At 48.2% G+C, this 17,693-nt stretch overlaps 1 protein-coding gene across 3 annotated transcripts in view; it reads right to left on the bottom strand.

The window, feature by feature from the left end:
* Positions 1-1,736: 1,736 nt before the first annotated feature.
* The window catches only part of LOC146302453 (disks large homolog 3-like), a 54,596-nt gene continuing 38,639 nt past the window's right edge, over positions 1,737-17,693 (bottom strand). The window contains exons 9-21 of one of the 3 annotated variants that reach the window (XM_084684727.1): positions 16,293-16,449; positions 15,480-15,582; positions 9,242-9,356; positions 7,778-7,954; positions 7,541-7,616; positions 6,064-6,109; positions 4,825-4,866; positions 4,440-4,490; positions 4,220-4,321; positions 3,921-4,093; positions 3,572-3,681; positions 3,363-3,454; positions 1,737-3,233 (exon numbers count right to left, since the gene is read on the bottom strand). In XM_084684727.1, the coding sequence (XP_084540853.1) occupies positions 3,127-3,233; positions 3,363-3,454; positions 3,572-3,681; positions 3,921-4,093; positions 4,220-4,321; positions 4,440-4,490; positions 4,825-4,866; positions 6,064-6,109; positions 7,541-7,616; positions 7,778-7,954; positions 9,242-9,356; positions 15,480-15,582; positions 16,293-16,449 (1,351 nt within the window). In that variant the 3' untranslated portion in view covers positions 1,737-3,126. Of the gene's footprint in view, positions 3,234-3,362; positions 3,455-3,571; positions 3,682-3,920; positions 4,094-4,219; positions 4,322-4,439; positions 4,491-4,824; positions 4,867-6,063; positions 6,110-6,666; positions 6,767-7,540; positions 7,617-7,777; positions 7,955-9,241; positions 9,357-15,479; positions 15,583-16,292; positions 16,489-17,693 lie in introns of all 3 variants that reach the window. The other 2 variants (XM_084684725.1, XM_084684726.1) reach the window with 2 other exon arrangements.

The following is a 17,693-nucleotide window of genomic DNA, read 5'->3' as shown; positions in this document are numbered from 1 at the left end:
ACTAGGACAGGGAAGACCTTGTGGCCCAGTGTCCTGGTAGGCTATACCACCTGCAGTGTGACAGGAAGGGAATTACTGTACAATCAAAGGTTTCAGGTTCGCAAGCACTTACTGCACAAGTGTGCCGTCACATTAACAACTCATCACCCAAAAGGACAAACCAGAAACCCAACCCCCGAAAAAACCGTATGGCATCGCCATCTCTCACTGGAACAAAGAACCTCGTTCAGTTCAACACACTCAGGGGCATTCAAGTTCAATCTAGTCTGATACCACAACCTCAATGGAGAGTTCAAATAAAATCAAGTTCTTTGGGCTTTATTGACATGGCTGACCGTGAGGTATAAATACCAGACACATTGTTAACAGTCAGCTGTGTTTCAACTGAACACCAGAGGACCAATTCTAAAACTTCTAAATGAGATATTGATCAATGTTTCTGGCTTGTGTGATGTCATCTTGTAGGTTTGCTGCCTGCGTTTCATTTTATATATATATATATATGTTTTTTTTTTTTTACATCTTTTTTTTATCTATACACCCAGACACATTCCACAAGAAATCACAAGTAGACAGGCCCTACTTGAGGGAATTCAATTCCCAACTGACTAGTTCAAAGTGTTCCAATAGGCAGCTGAAGAGATTTGTCTATAGAGAAATACCAACAATACGGCACATTTGTATGGAAATGATATCTCAGAATAGCTCAAAGTTTACTTACCTGACATTTGTGATCTATAAAACATGTTTGTCCCAGTTTGTTTCACACATGCATGAAGCACAGGTGAGAGGGCTCTGCTGAGGGGGGGGGGGGGGGGGGGGGGGGGGGGGGGGGATATTTACATTTTACAGCTACCACACCCTTTTTGAAACAGTCTGCAAGCAGTTTATAAATGGCTCTGTTCCCTTCGGTTTATTCCCTGAACTCTGGTTTTGACACAGGTAAATGACAGCTGGTTTAGCAGTGGTGCCTGGCAGGTGGACACCTGTTCAGAAAATGCCTGCAGGTACAGGTGCTCTGGGGTAGGGGAGCGAGGGGCCCAGAGGGCTAGGGTACCACTTCCTGTTGAGTGGGAGGAAGCTGGTCTGGCTCTCTGATGGCTGAGTTAAAAAAGGAAAATAAAAAAACGCCTTTCCCCTCTTCAGAAAACAAACCTAAATGTTCACAGGGTCAGGGGCCACAGTATTCCTTCAAGTCAGACACGTCCCCTCTCTCACATGTACACAAACACAGTGCCAAGATCCCTACAGGAACATAGGACGGGTCGCTTCAATCCTGCTGGATCCACACAGCCGAGTCATGCAAGGGTTACCACACTGGTGGTCTTGACAAAGCTTTACCACACCTTACACAAAAAAAAAAGATAAGACATAATACATCTTATTTAAATGATTCGATTGCAGATGCCTTTAAATTGCGCGGAGGCAGTTGCCAGTGCGCTCTCCTTCACGTCTAGACAGCTGTGAACTCTCTGTTCCGCCTTGCCACTCAGACATGGCCCTGGAGTCTCGGGGGAAATGGAATCTGTGCATTAGAACCCTGAGCTGGCCTAGCTCACCCCGGACATTCCATAGGGCTCAACACAGTGGTTAAACACCTGCCCGGAACACATTGAAAAATCATTCTTCAATTTCATAGCTACACAAAATACAAGATTTAATGTAACCCATCTTTAGTGTTTTTTTTTCCCAAGGGTGAGGGTGGGGTGGGTAGGAGGGGGACAATCCAAAACTGGTTATATTGACTCTTTAATTGTTAGGACATCCAATACAATTATTGTCTTGTTCTACCCGTTTTAAGGCCACCGTCATGGTGGCGTACAGGACAGTACCATGTGACCATTCAATCAGAAGAGAATCATCTTGGAAGGCAGAGAGTGTAATAGGGTGTCTACTGCGTAACATGGGTGAGGAGGCTATTGCTGCCCAAATTGAAAAATCCAATAAACTTTCTATATTACACATGAAAAGGGGTTTAAAATACAAGGGGGGGGGGAATAGGAAGCTACAGAGGTCTGACTCTGCATGTTATCTATTGCACTCACAAGTTGTAGGCCTCCCTGGAAGCAAGAGGAGAACACAGAGAAAGTAATGATTAAGAACAAAGAATCTCCGGGTGGATTATTTGTAGCCTTCCTCACAAGGTACAGGTAGTCAAAGAACAGAATTTGTATTTGATGTAAGGCAGTTTGGTGTTTTGCAGAGAGCCCAGTTACACTTCTCTACCCCCATCCTTTACACAGAGCAGCTCAAAACCACAAGCGCAAAATCCCACAAAAAAACTAAACAAAGAAATGAAATCTAACAGCCCTCCAAATAGACAATTCTAGTGAAGTGTAAAACGTGTCGTTTTTAATATGTAGTAAAATCTCAGTAGGATTTTATCATTTATCTTGTGATTTTCATAATATAAATGTAGAGATTCGTAACTCATTTTCTTCCTTCTGTTCCGCCTCCAAAGAAGTCTTTATCAGCTGCAGTGCAAACAACTGGCAGCAGATCAAACAGCAAGCTGGTTCATGATAAATAGATCACCAGTTTGTAGGCTTCTTTCTCCATGGAGATCCTCCGCAGTTATTAGAAACAAGAGAGATGACTCCACGAAATGGACCATCAGCTGGGCTTGATTTGATCCAGTCCTTGTAGAAAAACAACAACCCTCAATTGGTCTTCGCATTTCATCTGGCGCGTCTTTTTTTAATGTGATTTGATGAACATTTACAAAGTGTTCCAACTTATGATTGGTCTCTTACTCCCCGCAACGTCTTTGAATCCCCGACTCCTCACTCCAGCATTCTGTAAAACATTCTGATCCTCACTGTCAGTCTGATTTCACAAAAGGATTCATTCTTTTTTCCCTTTTTTGTTTTAAATGACAAATTCATTTTGGAATGGCATTTCCAGTCTTGAATGGATTTGCTGAGAAACTCATGCAGGGGTGTGCACAGTCACAGTAATGGTGATAAGACTTCTTTTCATTTGAGAGTAACATAATGATGACACTAAAACTTGATATGAAACATATCTGCAAAAAAGGGAGAGGAGGGAGGAGCTATTTAGGTATGGGCGGGGTCTCAGGGAGGTGGGAGGAGTTCTGCAGAGCAGCAGACGGGATTGGCTGGGATCTCAGAGCTTCTCTGCAGATGGGATCCAGATGTAGGGACCCGATTGTTCCTCGATGATCAGCTTGATTTTGTTGTAGATCTCTTCTAGTGAGTCACCCTGTACAATGGCTGTGGAAGGAGGGAGGGAGAAAGAGGAGATGGAGGGAGGGAGAAGGAAATATTTTGAGTATATTGTATTACATGTCTGGAAAATGCTCATCCTTAAAGAAAATTTGTATCTAGACCTCCGGGATTTACCTGTGAAGAATTCTCCAAACTCTTGTTCAAGCTTCATGGCTTTGTCGAACACTTTATTAGCCTGCTCGTATGTCTGCCTCTTGTTCATGTCCCTGAAAGACACAGGCAGGGTTACACACTGCTGCTATGTGGAGGCTGAACAAGGCAGGCAGCAGAAAATAAACACAATACAATACTGGACAAGACCATTCCATTCCCCCTAAACTTACATTAGAGCTTCAATGGATTTTGGTTTGATGAAGATTGCGATCGAATAAAGTTGTGCTTGTTGCAGTCGCTTTATAGCATTCCCAGACACATCAAGAATACAGTGTTTTCCCTGTGGAAAAGGAAAGAGAGGTATTGAATACATATACCAAATAAAGTCTTCGATTTCACCAGGAATTAATGACAGGTTTTGTTCCTGACATCTAGGCTTCAGCGATTTAAGGCTTGCTATTTTGGGTACAGTGGTAGCTTTCACAACAACGGTGGTTTGGAATACTTGATAGATGTCTGATGTAAATTTTCGACTCCTGGAACAAACAAGGGCTCGCCGCAAGACGCAAACAGACCTACCCTCTCAGCCACAGCTCTGACAGACAGGATGCTGGTCCCGTAAAGGTTCTCGTTGAACTGGCCCGCCTCGATGAACTTATTGTCCTGGATGTCTTTTTCCATCTGCTCTCGCGAGGCCACAAAGTGGTAGTCCTGTCCGTCCATCTCGTTCTCCCGCCGCGGACGAGTTGTATCTGCAGGGAGGGACGCAGTCACAACAAACACGAGCTCAAGAGGGATTCGTCGTTGGTGCCGCGAGGTCTCTGGTTGGTAAGCGCGCTCTGGGGATGGGAAATGTGTTCACTGTTGTATATACTCACGGGGAACGCAGGAGCCAAATTTGTGAGGGAACTCTGAGATGAGGTCATCGTTGACTCTGTCCTTCATGGGGCCCAGGATGATCACAGGCCTGGTGTAATGAACTGGGAGAGGAGACGGGTGCAGGGAGCGACGGGTCAGACAACACGTTTGTGATGGAAATGTTCCCGTCCTCAGCGCCTGATCAGCGCATCTACATCTAGAATGTTAGGGTCCACTTACTTTCCTGTCGAATCACTGGCTCGTAGGAGAGAATGGTGTCCTCCTGACCCTCTGTGGAACAGAAAGGAAACATCATCAGGAATGAAGTGTCTTACAGTCCCCCTGAGGAATGTCTCAGGAAATCCCTGTGTTGGATTAACTGTACAGCAGGACTTTTCCCCCAGTCTTTTCATGCAGCTGGATCTCCCATAACGGCACATTAAAAAAGGGCCTGGATGCATCCACTAAGAGTGTGATATCATCCCAGAGGAATTTCCAAGTGGCCACAAACGGCTGAAATCAAGCAGCCGTGGACACGGCCCTGAGGACACGGCCCTGAGGACAGGCAGCACGCTCAGCTCAGGAGGAGGGAGCGTCTCTCTGGGGGGCTGGGAGGGTCACTCACTTGAGCTGCTTTCACTGTCGCTTGTGTTGGAGGTCAGGCATTCTGGAAAATACAAGAACATGTTTAGTTGATCATAGTTGCCAAGCATCAACACGTTCTATTTTTGAACAAATACTCAGGGGTTCTCTCATTTGGACCGAAACATTTTTTTGCTGTTGTCAAAGACAGTCAAACGAACATCCAGAGAAAGCATAAGAAAGCCCTGATCCCACTGCACCCCTCGTGGCGAGAGGCAGGACCAGCAGGGAGAGGAGGAAGGACAGCAGGTTCACGGCGGCAGCGTGACTCTATAGAGGAAGCGGTGGGAGGTGTCAGCAATAGGAAATGGAGCATTTCCTAAAACCAAGTCCCAGTGGACCCAGTCCATCCCCATGCCAGTGTCCTGTGACTGGATGTGGATCTGTGGCTGGATGTGGATCTGTGGATCTGTGGCTGGATGCGGATCTGTGGCTGGATGTGGATCTGTGGCTGGATGTGGATCTGTGGCTGGATGTGGATCTGAGGCTGGATGTGGATCTGTGGCTGGATGTGGATCTGTGGCTGGATGTGGATCTGTGGCTGGATGTGGATCTGTGGCTGGATGTGGATCTGAGGCTGGATGTGGATCTGACGCTGGATGTGGATCTGTGGCTGGATGTGGATCTGTGGCTGGATGTGGATCTGTGGCTGGATGTGGATCTGTGGCTGGATGTGGATCTGTGGCTGGATGTGGATCTGAGGCTGGATGTGGATCTGACGCTGGATGTGGATCTGTGGCTGGATGTGTATGGATGTGGATCTGTGGCTGGATGTGTATCTGTGGCTTCAGAGAACTATGAGGGCCAAGAGGAAACCCATTGGCACTGTTGGCTGAAGAGGATGCAGTGGGAGGCCCACTGAGAGGCACTAGAAGGGAGGGCTTGAGTAACTACACATACCACAACCCTGTTCTTGGGAAAGACATGGCCTACTGGCAAGCATGGAGCAACTATCGATAAAACACAAGCCCTAGCACTGGCCTCTCCGTACCAAATGGATGTGCTTTTGTGTACAGCGCTTACATTTTTCTTGAGCGTACATGCACATATCTGCCTATGCTTAATTCAATACATTATGTATGTTAGGGTGTTAGCCTATGTTTGTGCATGGTACATTGTGTGTGTGTGGTTTAGCCATTGCCAGCTGGGTCTGCATTGACACAGCGTTTGTGCTCTGAGCTAAGGGGACAGCTGCTTTGACACAGGACAACCACACACTTACTCAAACTCTTTGATCCATAAAAGTCATCGCTTAACCCTGGGAAGTCCTAGGTGTCCCGACAGGTGAGAGCAGAAACAAAGAGAAGAGAGCAGACAGGAAGAAGAGGAGGTTAGTGAGAGCTGGGACAGGGCAGAGAAAGAGAGGGAGGGAGGGAGGGGGAGGGAGGTGTGTGATGCTGGCCTGGTGGAGAACATGGCCTACCTGTCCAGGCCCACCAACACAAGGCACTGTGCTCATTAAGCCTGGGCCTTTATTGTTAGTAAGCCCGGGCCTTTCAATGTGACGCTTTTTAGCGCTGTGGTCCCAGTTAATGAGACGTGTTGAGCGTCTGTGGCTGAAGGCTTGTTTGGGACTAACAGGTTCAAGGTCAAGAGCAACACATTCTCCACTGGGGCCAAGGCAGGCAGACAGGCAGACAGAGCCCCGCACCTGAGCAGTCCTCTCTGGGTGGGAGTGAGGGAGGGAGGGGGGGGGGGGGTAGAGGCGCCGAGCATGCGGCTACAGTCTGACCCCCCAGAATGAAAAGATGAAGTTGAGAGAAGGAGGTGTGAAGCATGAAAGGAAAGCGCGAAAACACCCCTCTGTCCCACAAGCAGTACTCACGTTCAGATTCCACCAACTCCTGCACAATATTCTCCTTGCTCTTGTAAAACGGGAACTTGCGTGAAAGGTTGAAGCTTTTTTTGCGCTTTACTTTGACTGGCTGCTTGGAGATGAGTGGATGGAGGGAGGGGGAGGGGCCCGGTGACGGGGATGAAACAAAAACACAACAGAACGTGTTTCAATGTGGAGGACACCAAACAATCATGCAAAACGGACCAAACTGAAATCAATGTGAAATCATGATTGAAGTGGGAGAAGCATGTTGCTGGGGTGAAATGAATGGGGTGAAAACACTAATGCAAAAGGGGAGGCGCTTTTGTTTTTGACAGTTTTACGATTCGGTTTACGTTCCCTGTGATATTACTATGCATTACTATGAACTGACATTAGTCTTCAAAGTACTGAATCTTCATAGATGATTTCATAATCGACTTTGCCAATCGAGAACATCTAAAATGGTAGAGCCCTAGTGTTGGTAAACCAGGGCAGAATCTCATTACCTGACAAATCAGGGCTACATTCATACATAGATCTATTGTAAAGGACTTAAATGGTAAGTGATAGGTCTAGTTAAGACAGTTGGAAGTCTCCTGGGACCACACTGCTCTCTAGAGAGACTATACAGAGCTGTGATTGTCAAGCCAGTAACATAAGCCTTTTCCTCCCTCCCTTTCTCTCTGTCTTCAGTGAGCAGGTGCGCACTCCTGTTCCCATCTCAGGGAGGGGAGGGAGGGGGGGAGGGATGGGGGGATGGAGGGAGGGAGGGAGAGGGAGGGGGGAGGGAGGGAGAGAGGGAAAGTGGGTCGGCGCCGGAGACCTCCAGAGACCAGGCCTCCAGAGACCAGGCCTCCAGAGACCAGGCCTCCTCACTCACCCTGTTGGACTCGATCATGCCCGTCCTGGCGTGGAACTTGACTGTTTTTAACCTGGCCCGCTCCTTCTTCTCCACCCTGCAGAAGAGACATGACAGGTTTAAAGTGGGAGTCGGGTTCGAGGCTGCTTGGCTGGGGCCGGCCTGGTGGTACAGGCGCTCAGCCAGGCTGCCGGCGTGGCGTCAAGTGCACAGTGTGGTTGGAGCAGTAAGCCCTGCTGGGCGGGTGACTGACTGCACCTTTTCTTGCTGGGAATGACCCCGATCTGCTCGCTCTCGCCGTGGGGCGTGACCAGCCGCGCCTGCCACCATTCGTCATCGGAGGCGTTGATGACATGCAGGATGTCGCCATAGGAGAAGCTCAGGCCCTGGCTGGGCAGACAGCTGTCCCTGGTCCTGTCATAGTCAAACAGGGCTCTGCAGCCACAGAGGGAGGGGAAGATGGAGAAAGAGACACATGCACAAGGTGGGTTAGTGTCACTTTGCAATTTTTCTTCTTGCGACACAATGGCGTCTCACAAGCCCTATTGTTGGCCCATAGCTTTCGGCGTCATCGCGTTGTGCGTGTGTGGCCTGCCAGACAGGTAGGATTAGAGGACCCTTGAGGAAGGAATTTTTGCTCAACAGGTTCTCGTCTTCGTCCCCAAAAAAATCGATGTCTATATAGGCGGTCTCAATCCACAGAAAACACGGTTGAGTCAAGTGGGAATGTGTCTACTGCCTGAAGCCCTACCTCCCAGCTAACCTGTTCCAGACCAGCCCAGCAGAGCACTGGCAGTGTTTGGAGCAGCCAGGTAGCTTGAACCCAGCGACACACAGAGAGCGGCGCTGTGATAGTGGGTGTGTTGGCGGAGCGTGTGAGCACCTGAGAGGCCTCCTCCTCCTCCACATTCCTGAGGGCTTGGGAGGACATCGCTGCTGCTGTTAGCGCAGCGGGCTAACTAGACAGCCTTTCCTACATAGCTGTGTGTTTACTCACCCACACACATGCGCGCGCACACACACGCACACAGTACACTCCCCTACACACAGGCTTGGCTTTACATTTCTAGCTGGATGCAGACCCGGTAGTAGTAGCAAGATAGAGTGTCTGTAAACATGACTAAAGCAAAGGCTGTGAACAGGTCCAGAGTCACAGGGCTGTATGCTGGGGGCTTATGGTTAGCCAGCCACCTGGGCTAGTGTGGAGTACAGTACGAGGCCTGAGCCCCAGAGCTGCATCACAGGGTAATCCTATTCACCTTGACCCCCCTCCTGAGCCTCTCCTGACTCAGGCAGCTGCACTCATTACTGGAGAAGCCTGCCACCTGTTCCACTCTCTGACCGAGGGGCCATACAATCTGGCAACAGGCCCGCTGCAGGATAACATGGACGCCACAGTAAAGGCTGTCACTAGCTTCACATGACATACCGTGGTGGCAGCATCGATGGGAATTCCTGTGTATCATTTTTGATAGAAGTCAAACTAAGATAAGACTGTCAGTTATTAACAAAATGATTTACAACCAAATAAAAGCACTAGTGTGGATTAGGTGATGGTTAAAAAAATAAATGATTAACCATAGACTAAGACAGTATACAAATACTGTGTCCTTGTTTGGGGTATAGTGGGTAACGTATCATGAGAGTAGCAGATCCTCCAGTGTGTGTGTGTGTGTGTGTGTGTGTGTGTGTGTGTGTGTGTGTGTGTGTGTGAGAGCATACCTGACGTAGAGGGACCGTTTCTCGCTGGTGCGCAGGGAGCCCGATCCTGAGCTCATGCTGCTGTTCATCATCTGCTCCCTCAGGTCGTGGATCTTCGACTCAAAGCGGCTGTACTCTGCAGACACACACACACAATGCTGTGTCAACATCCCCAACGTTTACACCACACACGCAACACACACCGCTTCCAGTTTCTCTGCTGTATGCAGCTAGGGCTTTGTCACCCACAACAATTACATCAAAACCTACTGGAAAATGCTATATCACCATGGCATACAGAAGTAACACAGTCCTTAGATCTATCCTCGTTAAATGTGTTCTGGTTCCAGCTGGGTTCTGGGGAGCCAGAGGGGCTGGGCTCTGGGGAGCCAGAGGGGAGGTAGAGGGGCTGGGCTCTGGGGAGCCAGAGGGGAGGTAGAGGGGCTGGGCTCTGGGGAGCCAGAGGGGAGGTAGAGGGGCTGGGCTCTGGGGAGCCAGAGGGGAGGTAGAGGGGCTGGGCTCTGGGGAGCCAGAGGGGAGGTAGAGGGGCTGGGCTCTGGGGAGCCAGAGGGGAGGTAGAGGGGCTGGGCTCTGGAGAGCCAGAGGGGAGGTAGAGGGGCTGAGGTTCAGCATCTCCTTTCAGCCTGATTAATGACCCCACAAGCAGATGGAGCTTCGCCATGTATCAGCCTCACACTTCCACTAATATCTTCTGTCAGCCCATTCATTATGTGGATTAATTACATTCAACATGGACTCTTTAGCGCCATAAAAAAGAGGAAGGCCTCCAACTAAATTCAGCGGAAGACCATTTGTCACAGTGTATAAATCCACACTGTGGTAGAGTGGAGGCTGATGTATGAATCCACCTGAGCCCCCTGCTCCTCAATAAACATGCACTCATTAACTGTGTGTGTGTTTGTGTGTGTACATGCAAGCTGTGCTCGGGGTGCTAGAACAAGCCACCCATAGAACACACACGACACCGGGCAACGGGACAAAACAAGGCAGAGAGAGACCGAGAGAGCGAGCTAGAAAAACAAGTTATCATGTGATAGCACACCAGGTAGGTAACACAGTAACACCACAAAGGCTCGAGTATCCAAACGTTGGCCCTCTCCTTGTTAACTACCGACGGTAGGACAGTCATACAAGATAGGAGCAGATAAGGCCAAACACTGACATCTGATCAGACTTCCGTTACCTCATTATAGGTATTATACTATTAATGATACTTTGGTGTACGTAACAAATCTTCATATTGACATCAACATAAGTGTGTCGCATCAGAAGCCTGTGTATCTGGGAGTAGTCAAACAGCAGGCCTTAACAACATACCATATCCGTGACTATCATAAGAAACTAGTTTAATCTCAGGCAACCCTTTTTCTTGTTCATTTAAAATCTAATGTTTTGTAAGCAAAGTATGTAGTCTGCAAGCGACCCTGTAAGGCTTTACTTACCTAATCAAACTAGACATGGTGCGACCGTTAAAAACACGTTCCCTTTCCGAACAACATGAGAATTACAGATCAAAGTCCAGATATTGGGCGTGACTGAGGCCGGTAGGTAGCCTAGAATAACAAACACAACCATCCCTGGGGCTCAGCTGATAGTTTTTGTTCCTCTCAAGTCCCTGGGTTTAGACGCAGAAATCCCTTGTCAGGTGTGAAAACAGGCCGATTCTCCTCGCAGCCCCCCGACTCAGCCTCTGTCGTAGCCCCCAACCGAAACCCAGAGTGGATTCAAAGCAAACAGAAACTGCGCCCTAAGCCATCTGCCTGCTCCCCGCCCTGCTCGCTCCCTCTCTCTCTCTCTGCTTCAGCAGGCCAGGAGTTAGGCTCAACCACAAGGGAGAGAGTGACACAGCAAGGTGAGGTAACCCGACACCACCTGCCTGTAACCAGGGGCAACGCCCCAGCAGTCAGAGGGCCCATGGGACAGCGTATACGGAAGCAGTCATGATTCTAGTCCACGGGCCTCTCAGACACAGCAGGAGGAGGAGGACTCCAGAGAGCAGAGAGACCAGGAAGGGGAGGAGTAGGAAGGATAAGAAACAAAAGAGTCACAAGAGAGAGGCTGTTCTACCTCACAACACCCACAACACACAACAGTCCAACCAGTGGGAACGAGATGGTAGGTGAAGCTGGGGCCACGGCATTCCTGGAGGTCTGTCATTACCATCAAGGCTTAACCACCACCACCACCACCACCACCACCACCACCACCACCACCACCAGAGCCTCCAGAGCAGGCAGAGAAGACCACCCTGCAGACAGGCCTCCTCCAGCTGCTGCCTTGCTCCACAGGGAACAACAGTGGAAGAAACAGCTGTAGTTTGCCGCAGTCGGCCTGGTCTGGTCGGCCTGGTCTACACCCTGGGACTCGACTGTCACCTGATCCACACAGGGGAGTCCGTGCCCAGGTCATAACCTAGCAACAACAACTTCCCTAGCCAACCACATAGCACTTCAAAGTTTTAGGGGATGGCAGCGAGGAGAGCAGCGCGTCACTTGGGATGACCCGTGAGGAAGAGAATAGGGAAGTGAAGTGAGGGAAAGTGGGTCATTTCTGCATCTCCCTCCCTCATACTGCATGTCCTCATTAGTTGTACTCCCTGTTATTTTGGGTAGTGGGCTGTCGCCGCTTTTCTCTTGATCCAGTTATGCAACACGGCAGCAGGCATGTGTTAGTAATATGAGAGAGTGTTAGGTTCCACGGGTTAGTCCAGGCCCTGTTCTACAGTGGCCAGGGAACATGTCAACCCAGGCTTTACCATGACTGAAAATGTTCTTTGTAGGAAACATGGGGGACATGAGTCCTGCAGGGTCTGCACCCCCCACCACCTGAATGAACAGGGATGGAGTCTTCTGCATTCGTTACACTGTAGACTCCCCGGCCCAGTCCTTCCATCACCGCCACTGAGGCAGAGTGGGAGCACTGGGCATGGGGATGCTCCACAGCGGGCTGGAAGGAGAGGGGGCACCTTGTGATGGAAGGCTGCCTCCCTGCTACAGCCCCATGTCATCTTTAGCTCTGGCCCTCCATCAGAGATCTGTGTGTGAGTGAGTGTGTGAGAGAGAGTGAGTGAAGTCTGTGGAGCTCAAGCCCCTGGGAGCAGTCCGGGCAGCCTGCCCAGCATGAACCAGCATTCACACTCCAGTTAGCCCCTGACTGACGGTCCCCTACTCCCCTGCCCTCCACAGCACACTGTGGACCCTCCTTGGCTTGCCAGGCCAGAGCTGAGGACAGGACAGGGCAGGGCAGGGGGAGCCGTTCCAGCGGCTGGCTGCACATCTCAGAGGATCAGTGGGGGATGCAGGAAGTCAATCATTTGCCAGCCATCTTGACTCATCCGTTTAGACTGGTTAAGCATTGCCAGCTCAATAGTGTCCTTCACTGTCCTACAAAAGAGCCACATTACAAGGAAGGATTTATCGCTGGCTTGAGGCATTGTAGATAAAGCAGACCTCACTTCACGCAGTCTTATCTAAGACTGCTTGACTGCCGAGGTGTATGAAAACAGAAAAACAGCAGGGGAAAGGGGGCTTCATATTCAAAATATCCTCATATGAGATGGCCTTAGCTGTGATGGGAGGCTTTAACAGTAGCCCTGACTACTTACAGAACCTGGACACACCTCAATCCTGTGAGGGACTAACTGACTATGCAGTGACCTGTGGGCTATTTCCAGAGACAGGACAGCTCTATGGAGGGTTATTACAGCAAGTATTCTTCTGCTTGATGTTTTATTAGAGGCATCAAGAATATGGGGAGAGAACAAGCTACAACATATACGGCTGCATTCCTCTCCTAGTCCAAGCTGAGAGAGGAGCAGAGATCTAAAGCTCATAATATCCTTTCCTTTGTTGTTGCAGCATGTGCATACCTTGGATCTACATGCTGAGAATGTGTGTGTATATAACAGCAGAACAAGTAAGCCCACCTGCCAGACATCCTCTAAGAATTTCTACTGCAAATAAGATATTGAGACTCAAGGTCTCTTAAAAGATAAAAGACAACCAAATCAACACCATGTACACATTAATGTAAGCGCATTGTTCTCCTTGTTGGATTTCAGGGACACCTCTATGAACTTTAATCAAACACAACAAAGATGAATACCATGCTGATTAAGAATGTGAATAGCGATGATGTTTAATTCACATTCTTTCACAAGGTCACTTCCTGAACTGACAGAAAAGCTTCCACGTACCTGCTTAGACCACGCCTCTCTGAACACCTTTCCAACCAAATGTCTAGGGCCAAGTATAATATCTGACAAGAGTAGGTATTATGCAACCCTTGGAGTCTTCAAAACTAAAACATTAGACAAGATAGCAAAAGCAAATGATTCATTATCTAAATTATCTGGAATACTGAGTAATTTGCGTCACTAGCCAGACCTACTGTAACTATTCATGTGTGTAAAATGTGAAGAACTTTAGATCGTTTGTGACAGGTTAATTATAAGAACTCGCAAAGCTTAAGCCAATGTGGCAATCTTAAAACATGTTTTGTCTCCACCAGAGCAATAACCCGGCAGAAGGGGATGTATTTCCTTACATGTAAAACATAGCTTAACATATATTTTTTTAATTTTTTTTTTAAGAACCCACCAACAATTTAACAATATAGACGTAATGTCAAAAAGCCACATTAACATTAATCTACCACATTCCTGTATGTGTTTGAGTGTGCGTGTCCTAAACGAGGTGAGTGTTTACTGTATTTGAAGTGGTACTAGAACCGGGGAACCAGAGCTGCCAGGCCCGGATTGTTTAACGTCCGAAACAGATTACTTTCAAGGGTTTTCTCAGAAAGCCAACCAAGATACCAAAGTTAGATACCCAAATTAGCTACCTGACTGCGGTTAACTACCACACAAGCCAATAGTTCCCATAGTTGGTATCAATTTAGTTCAAAATAGCTACCCTGATGGCAAACCAGCAAATGTGACTAATCCACAGCGCGAGATTATCTTGTAGCAAGCTAACTAGATTCTACTCGCCCTGCGGCTTGAAGCTATGCTAGCTAGTTAGCTCTAGACTTCAAACCAACAATTAGTTTGCAAGCCTGTTCATTCAGAAAACGTTCAATGCGGTATCTAACATTAATAACTAACATCTCCAGCTAATACCTACAACATGTTCTTGGCTGTTTATTTTTGTCTCGTGCACAACACAAGGCACATTCACTTTATCACATTTCATTCGCATATCCAATTTCCTCACCTCAGTCGGTTCAATGCAGTTTTGAATAACTTTGCAGCCCGTTGTGATCTTAACAGCTACATCCAGCCGACTGGGAATTCATGCGGCTTCTTCTTGCCTGGTACATTCAAGCCCAACCCCCATTCACGTTCGAAGTCGGAGCCAAAAAAGTTTAAAACTTCACCCTTTGTAATATTTATCTTAAATCCACGGTTTATGTTAACCTTCACCTTGCTGCTATTCTCTCCCCCACTTGGCAGTGTTCCCTTTATCCTCGTTCACTATCCGCAGACATAGGTCCACCATTCACAAGAGACGGAAAACGAAACACGGAGGAGGAACAACAGCTCCTCGGTTACCCGCCTTGCAGTTGCTCTCCTCTGTACAGGGACGCCCCTGAACCTGAATCCTGGAACTGTAAGCCAATCAGCCACCGGCGCTCGGTACTGTCCTCATTTGCAAAGCAGACTTGACTAAAGATAAACCTTAGCAGAGAGCTGCCACACTTATCAAGCGAAAACATGTACAGTATGCTACTGTACATAAACAAATCAACCATGTCAACAATGAGCTGTGTTTTTACTTCATTATATTGCACTGTAGCCTGATAATTAGTACTATTTTATAAGTAGTATTTTCAAAAATCGTGTACAAATCGATGAAGGAATTTATTCTGTATGCGGTTGTTGATCTCACCCGTCTTCTTGCCCCACATCATGTACTACCTGCATGTCGCTTATCTGCACATCTCAGTCTGAGTAAGAACTGCCGTATGATTATTCAGCACTTCTGTTCAACACTGTGAAGATCAACATTACTTTGACAATAGTCAGGGCTGAACTGTTTATGCTATTGCTCAGCCCCATTGTAACACAGGTCTAACTGTGCAGACGGTTTAAGATACAATAATTATTTCTAAGCGGATGGTATTGATCTGAATCCTTTAGTTTTTTTTTATGTGTGTGTGTTGTTTGTGAATGTACGGTATTTGTGTCTGTTTGTGTGTCATGCTGTATTTGCTAGCTGCCTACAGGCAGTCGTCCTACCTTCTGGCCGGTACTGAGCGATGATGGTGACGGTCTGTCCAGCCCTCTTGAGTGCGGCGGCTGCCTGCTCGTGGGTGGCGTTCCGCAGGTTGACCCCGTTCACCTGAGATGGAGACACACACAGCAGAGACTCAGCCCAGTAGCTTGCGCGTGGGCCAACGAGTGCTGCTACAGGATCCACCGTGTCGGTAGATAAGAGCACATGGACGGTGGGGGTGGACGTGATCCTGAATGAGGGAATGCCAACCCTGGAGCCCGGGTGACAGGCAGGTTGATGGCCAGCTTGATTCACGGGGACAGAGCTCAATGTGACAACTGATTGAGTCTGTCCAGCATGAACAGAGAAGGCTCTCCTCTAGTGGATCACCAGCTGGATGATTTCATTTCAATCAGTGGAGGTATGACCTTGCAGCGATGAGAGGTCCTAGGACTGGAAAATCACTTGTTTAAATTCCCTGTAGGGACATTGGGCAGATGTACACTCTAAAAAGGTCCTAATCTGCTGTCATGGGGGTTCCTGTGTTTGACACAAGAGAGTATTTGTATAAATGAAACGCTGACCTTGAGTGGAGTATTACATGCCAGCTGATCTGTATCTTTTAGTTCTCATTCTTTTCTGTTTATATTGTTTATTACCCCCGTGTCCTCAGTCTCAGTTGAATGACATGCGTTGTCTGCTTGCATTGTCCTTGTACTTTGTATCCCTTGGCTCGAGCTGCGGTAGGTAGTTAGCTACAAGTTCTGACACAACATATCATTATTAACTATTCAGTCCTAGTGCCCCAAGCTGTAGTCTGCAGTATAGCGACTGACCGAGAGGATTCGGTCTCCCCTCCTCAGCTCTCCACTCAGGTCTGCCGGGCCGCCCGCCAGGATGAAGGAGACAAAGATTCCCTCTCCGTCCTCTCCGCCCACAATGTTGAAGCCCAGGCCTGTGGAGCCCTTGTGCAGCAGCACCTTCCGTGGCTCCCTGCCAAACAGAGCCACAGCGTCAGGCCGCGGGGCCGGACTGGGAGCACAGGAGAGAGAGGGAGACAGGTGGAGAGAGGGAGACAGGTGGAGAGAGGGAGACAGGCGGATGGAGGGAGGGAGGCAGGACGGGAGGAACAATAAGAGCAAGAGTGAAAGGAAAGGCAGAAAGACAGAAAAGGGAGACAGAGGACCGTTTAGGACACAGAGCTCAGTTCTGGTAGTTTGGTTTTTACATGGGCCAAATTGGCAGCAGAATCCATAACTCCAGCGGAACCTAGATTGCAGCACGTTCTATACATGCATTTATACAAAAGTAACTTTCCCAAACCTTTGAGGATAAATGGAAATGTTTAATTGGCATTTAATAATCTTTTTAGCAGTGTTACAAAAAAACGGAGAATGTTTAAACAGTGGTGATTACATATTCAACAGATCTTAAATGTAAAATATAAATTATAATTGTGATCTTTGGTTATTCAGCTCTAACTGTGCTTTGGGACTATTGTATTATTTTCACTGACTGTAATGTCCCTTCGGATCAAAAGCACACACACACAGCACACACACACACAGCACACACACACAGCACACACACACAGCACACACACACAGCACACACACACACAGGCCACTCAGACATGCTGTCTTTGAATTCACAGTAAGCTCCTTCTCCTCTTCCCCATCCTGAGCATGCATGTGTGAAATCATGCACACACACACACACACAGCACGCACACACTCCACATCAACAGTCTCATGCTTGACTGGCCTGCTGCAGCTCTGTTTTAGCTTCAGCTGCAGTGAGTCATCGTCAGACAGCAGGCGTCCCAGACTGCAATGGGTTGTAGGATCCTGGAGAGGCCAAACCACTGCTAGGGACCATCAAAAGCCTTCTGAAAACATGCTTCAGACTAACGCAAAAACACACTCTAGGGCCTCTGGAAGCTTAGCTCAGATACACACGCGTGCACACGCACACGCACACAAACACAACCAGTCATCCCTCTCAACCGACCAGACCACATGGTTCCCATTAGTGGTCTTCACTCTACGTACTCAGCCTGCGGTCCACAGGAACAATTTCTACTCAATCCTTAATGGCAGTGCTCTACGTTTCTGTAGAGACCCTTCTCACATCAATGGCAGCCAAAACAGCATTTGGAACTTTAGCATCATACTCAGAACCACACTGGAAAGAACTCTGTATCACCCTTGTAAAGTATCTCAAGAGGCAACGTAAGA

Source organism: Hypomesus nipponensis, chromosome 1 (genome assembly GCF_054491055.1).
Source record: "Hypomesus nipponensis isolate SF chromosome 1, ASM5449105v1, whole genome shotgun sequence".
Lineage (NCBI taxonomy): Eukaryota > Metazoa > Chordata > Actinopteri > Osmeriformes > Osmeridae > Hypomesus > Hypomesus nipponensis.
Note: the sequence above shows the minus strand (reverse complement) of the source record. Positions and strands in the feature narration are given on the sequence as shown.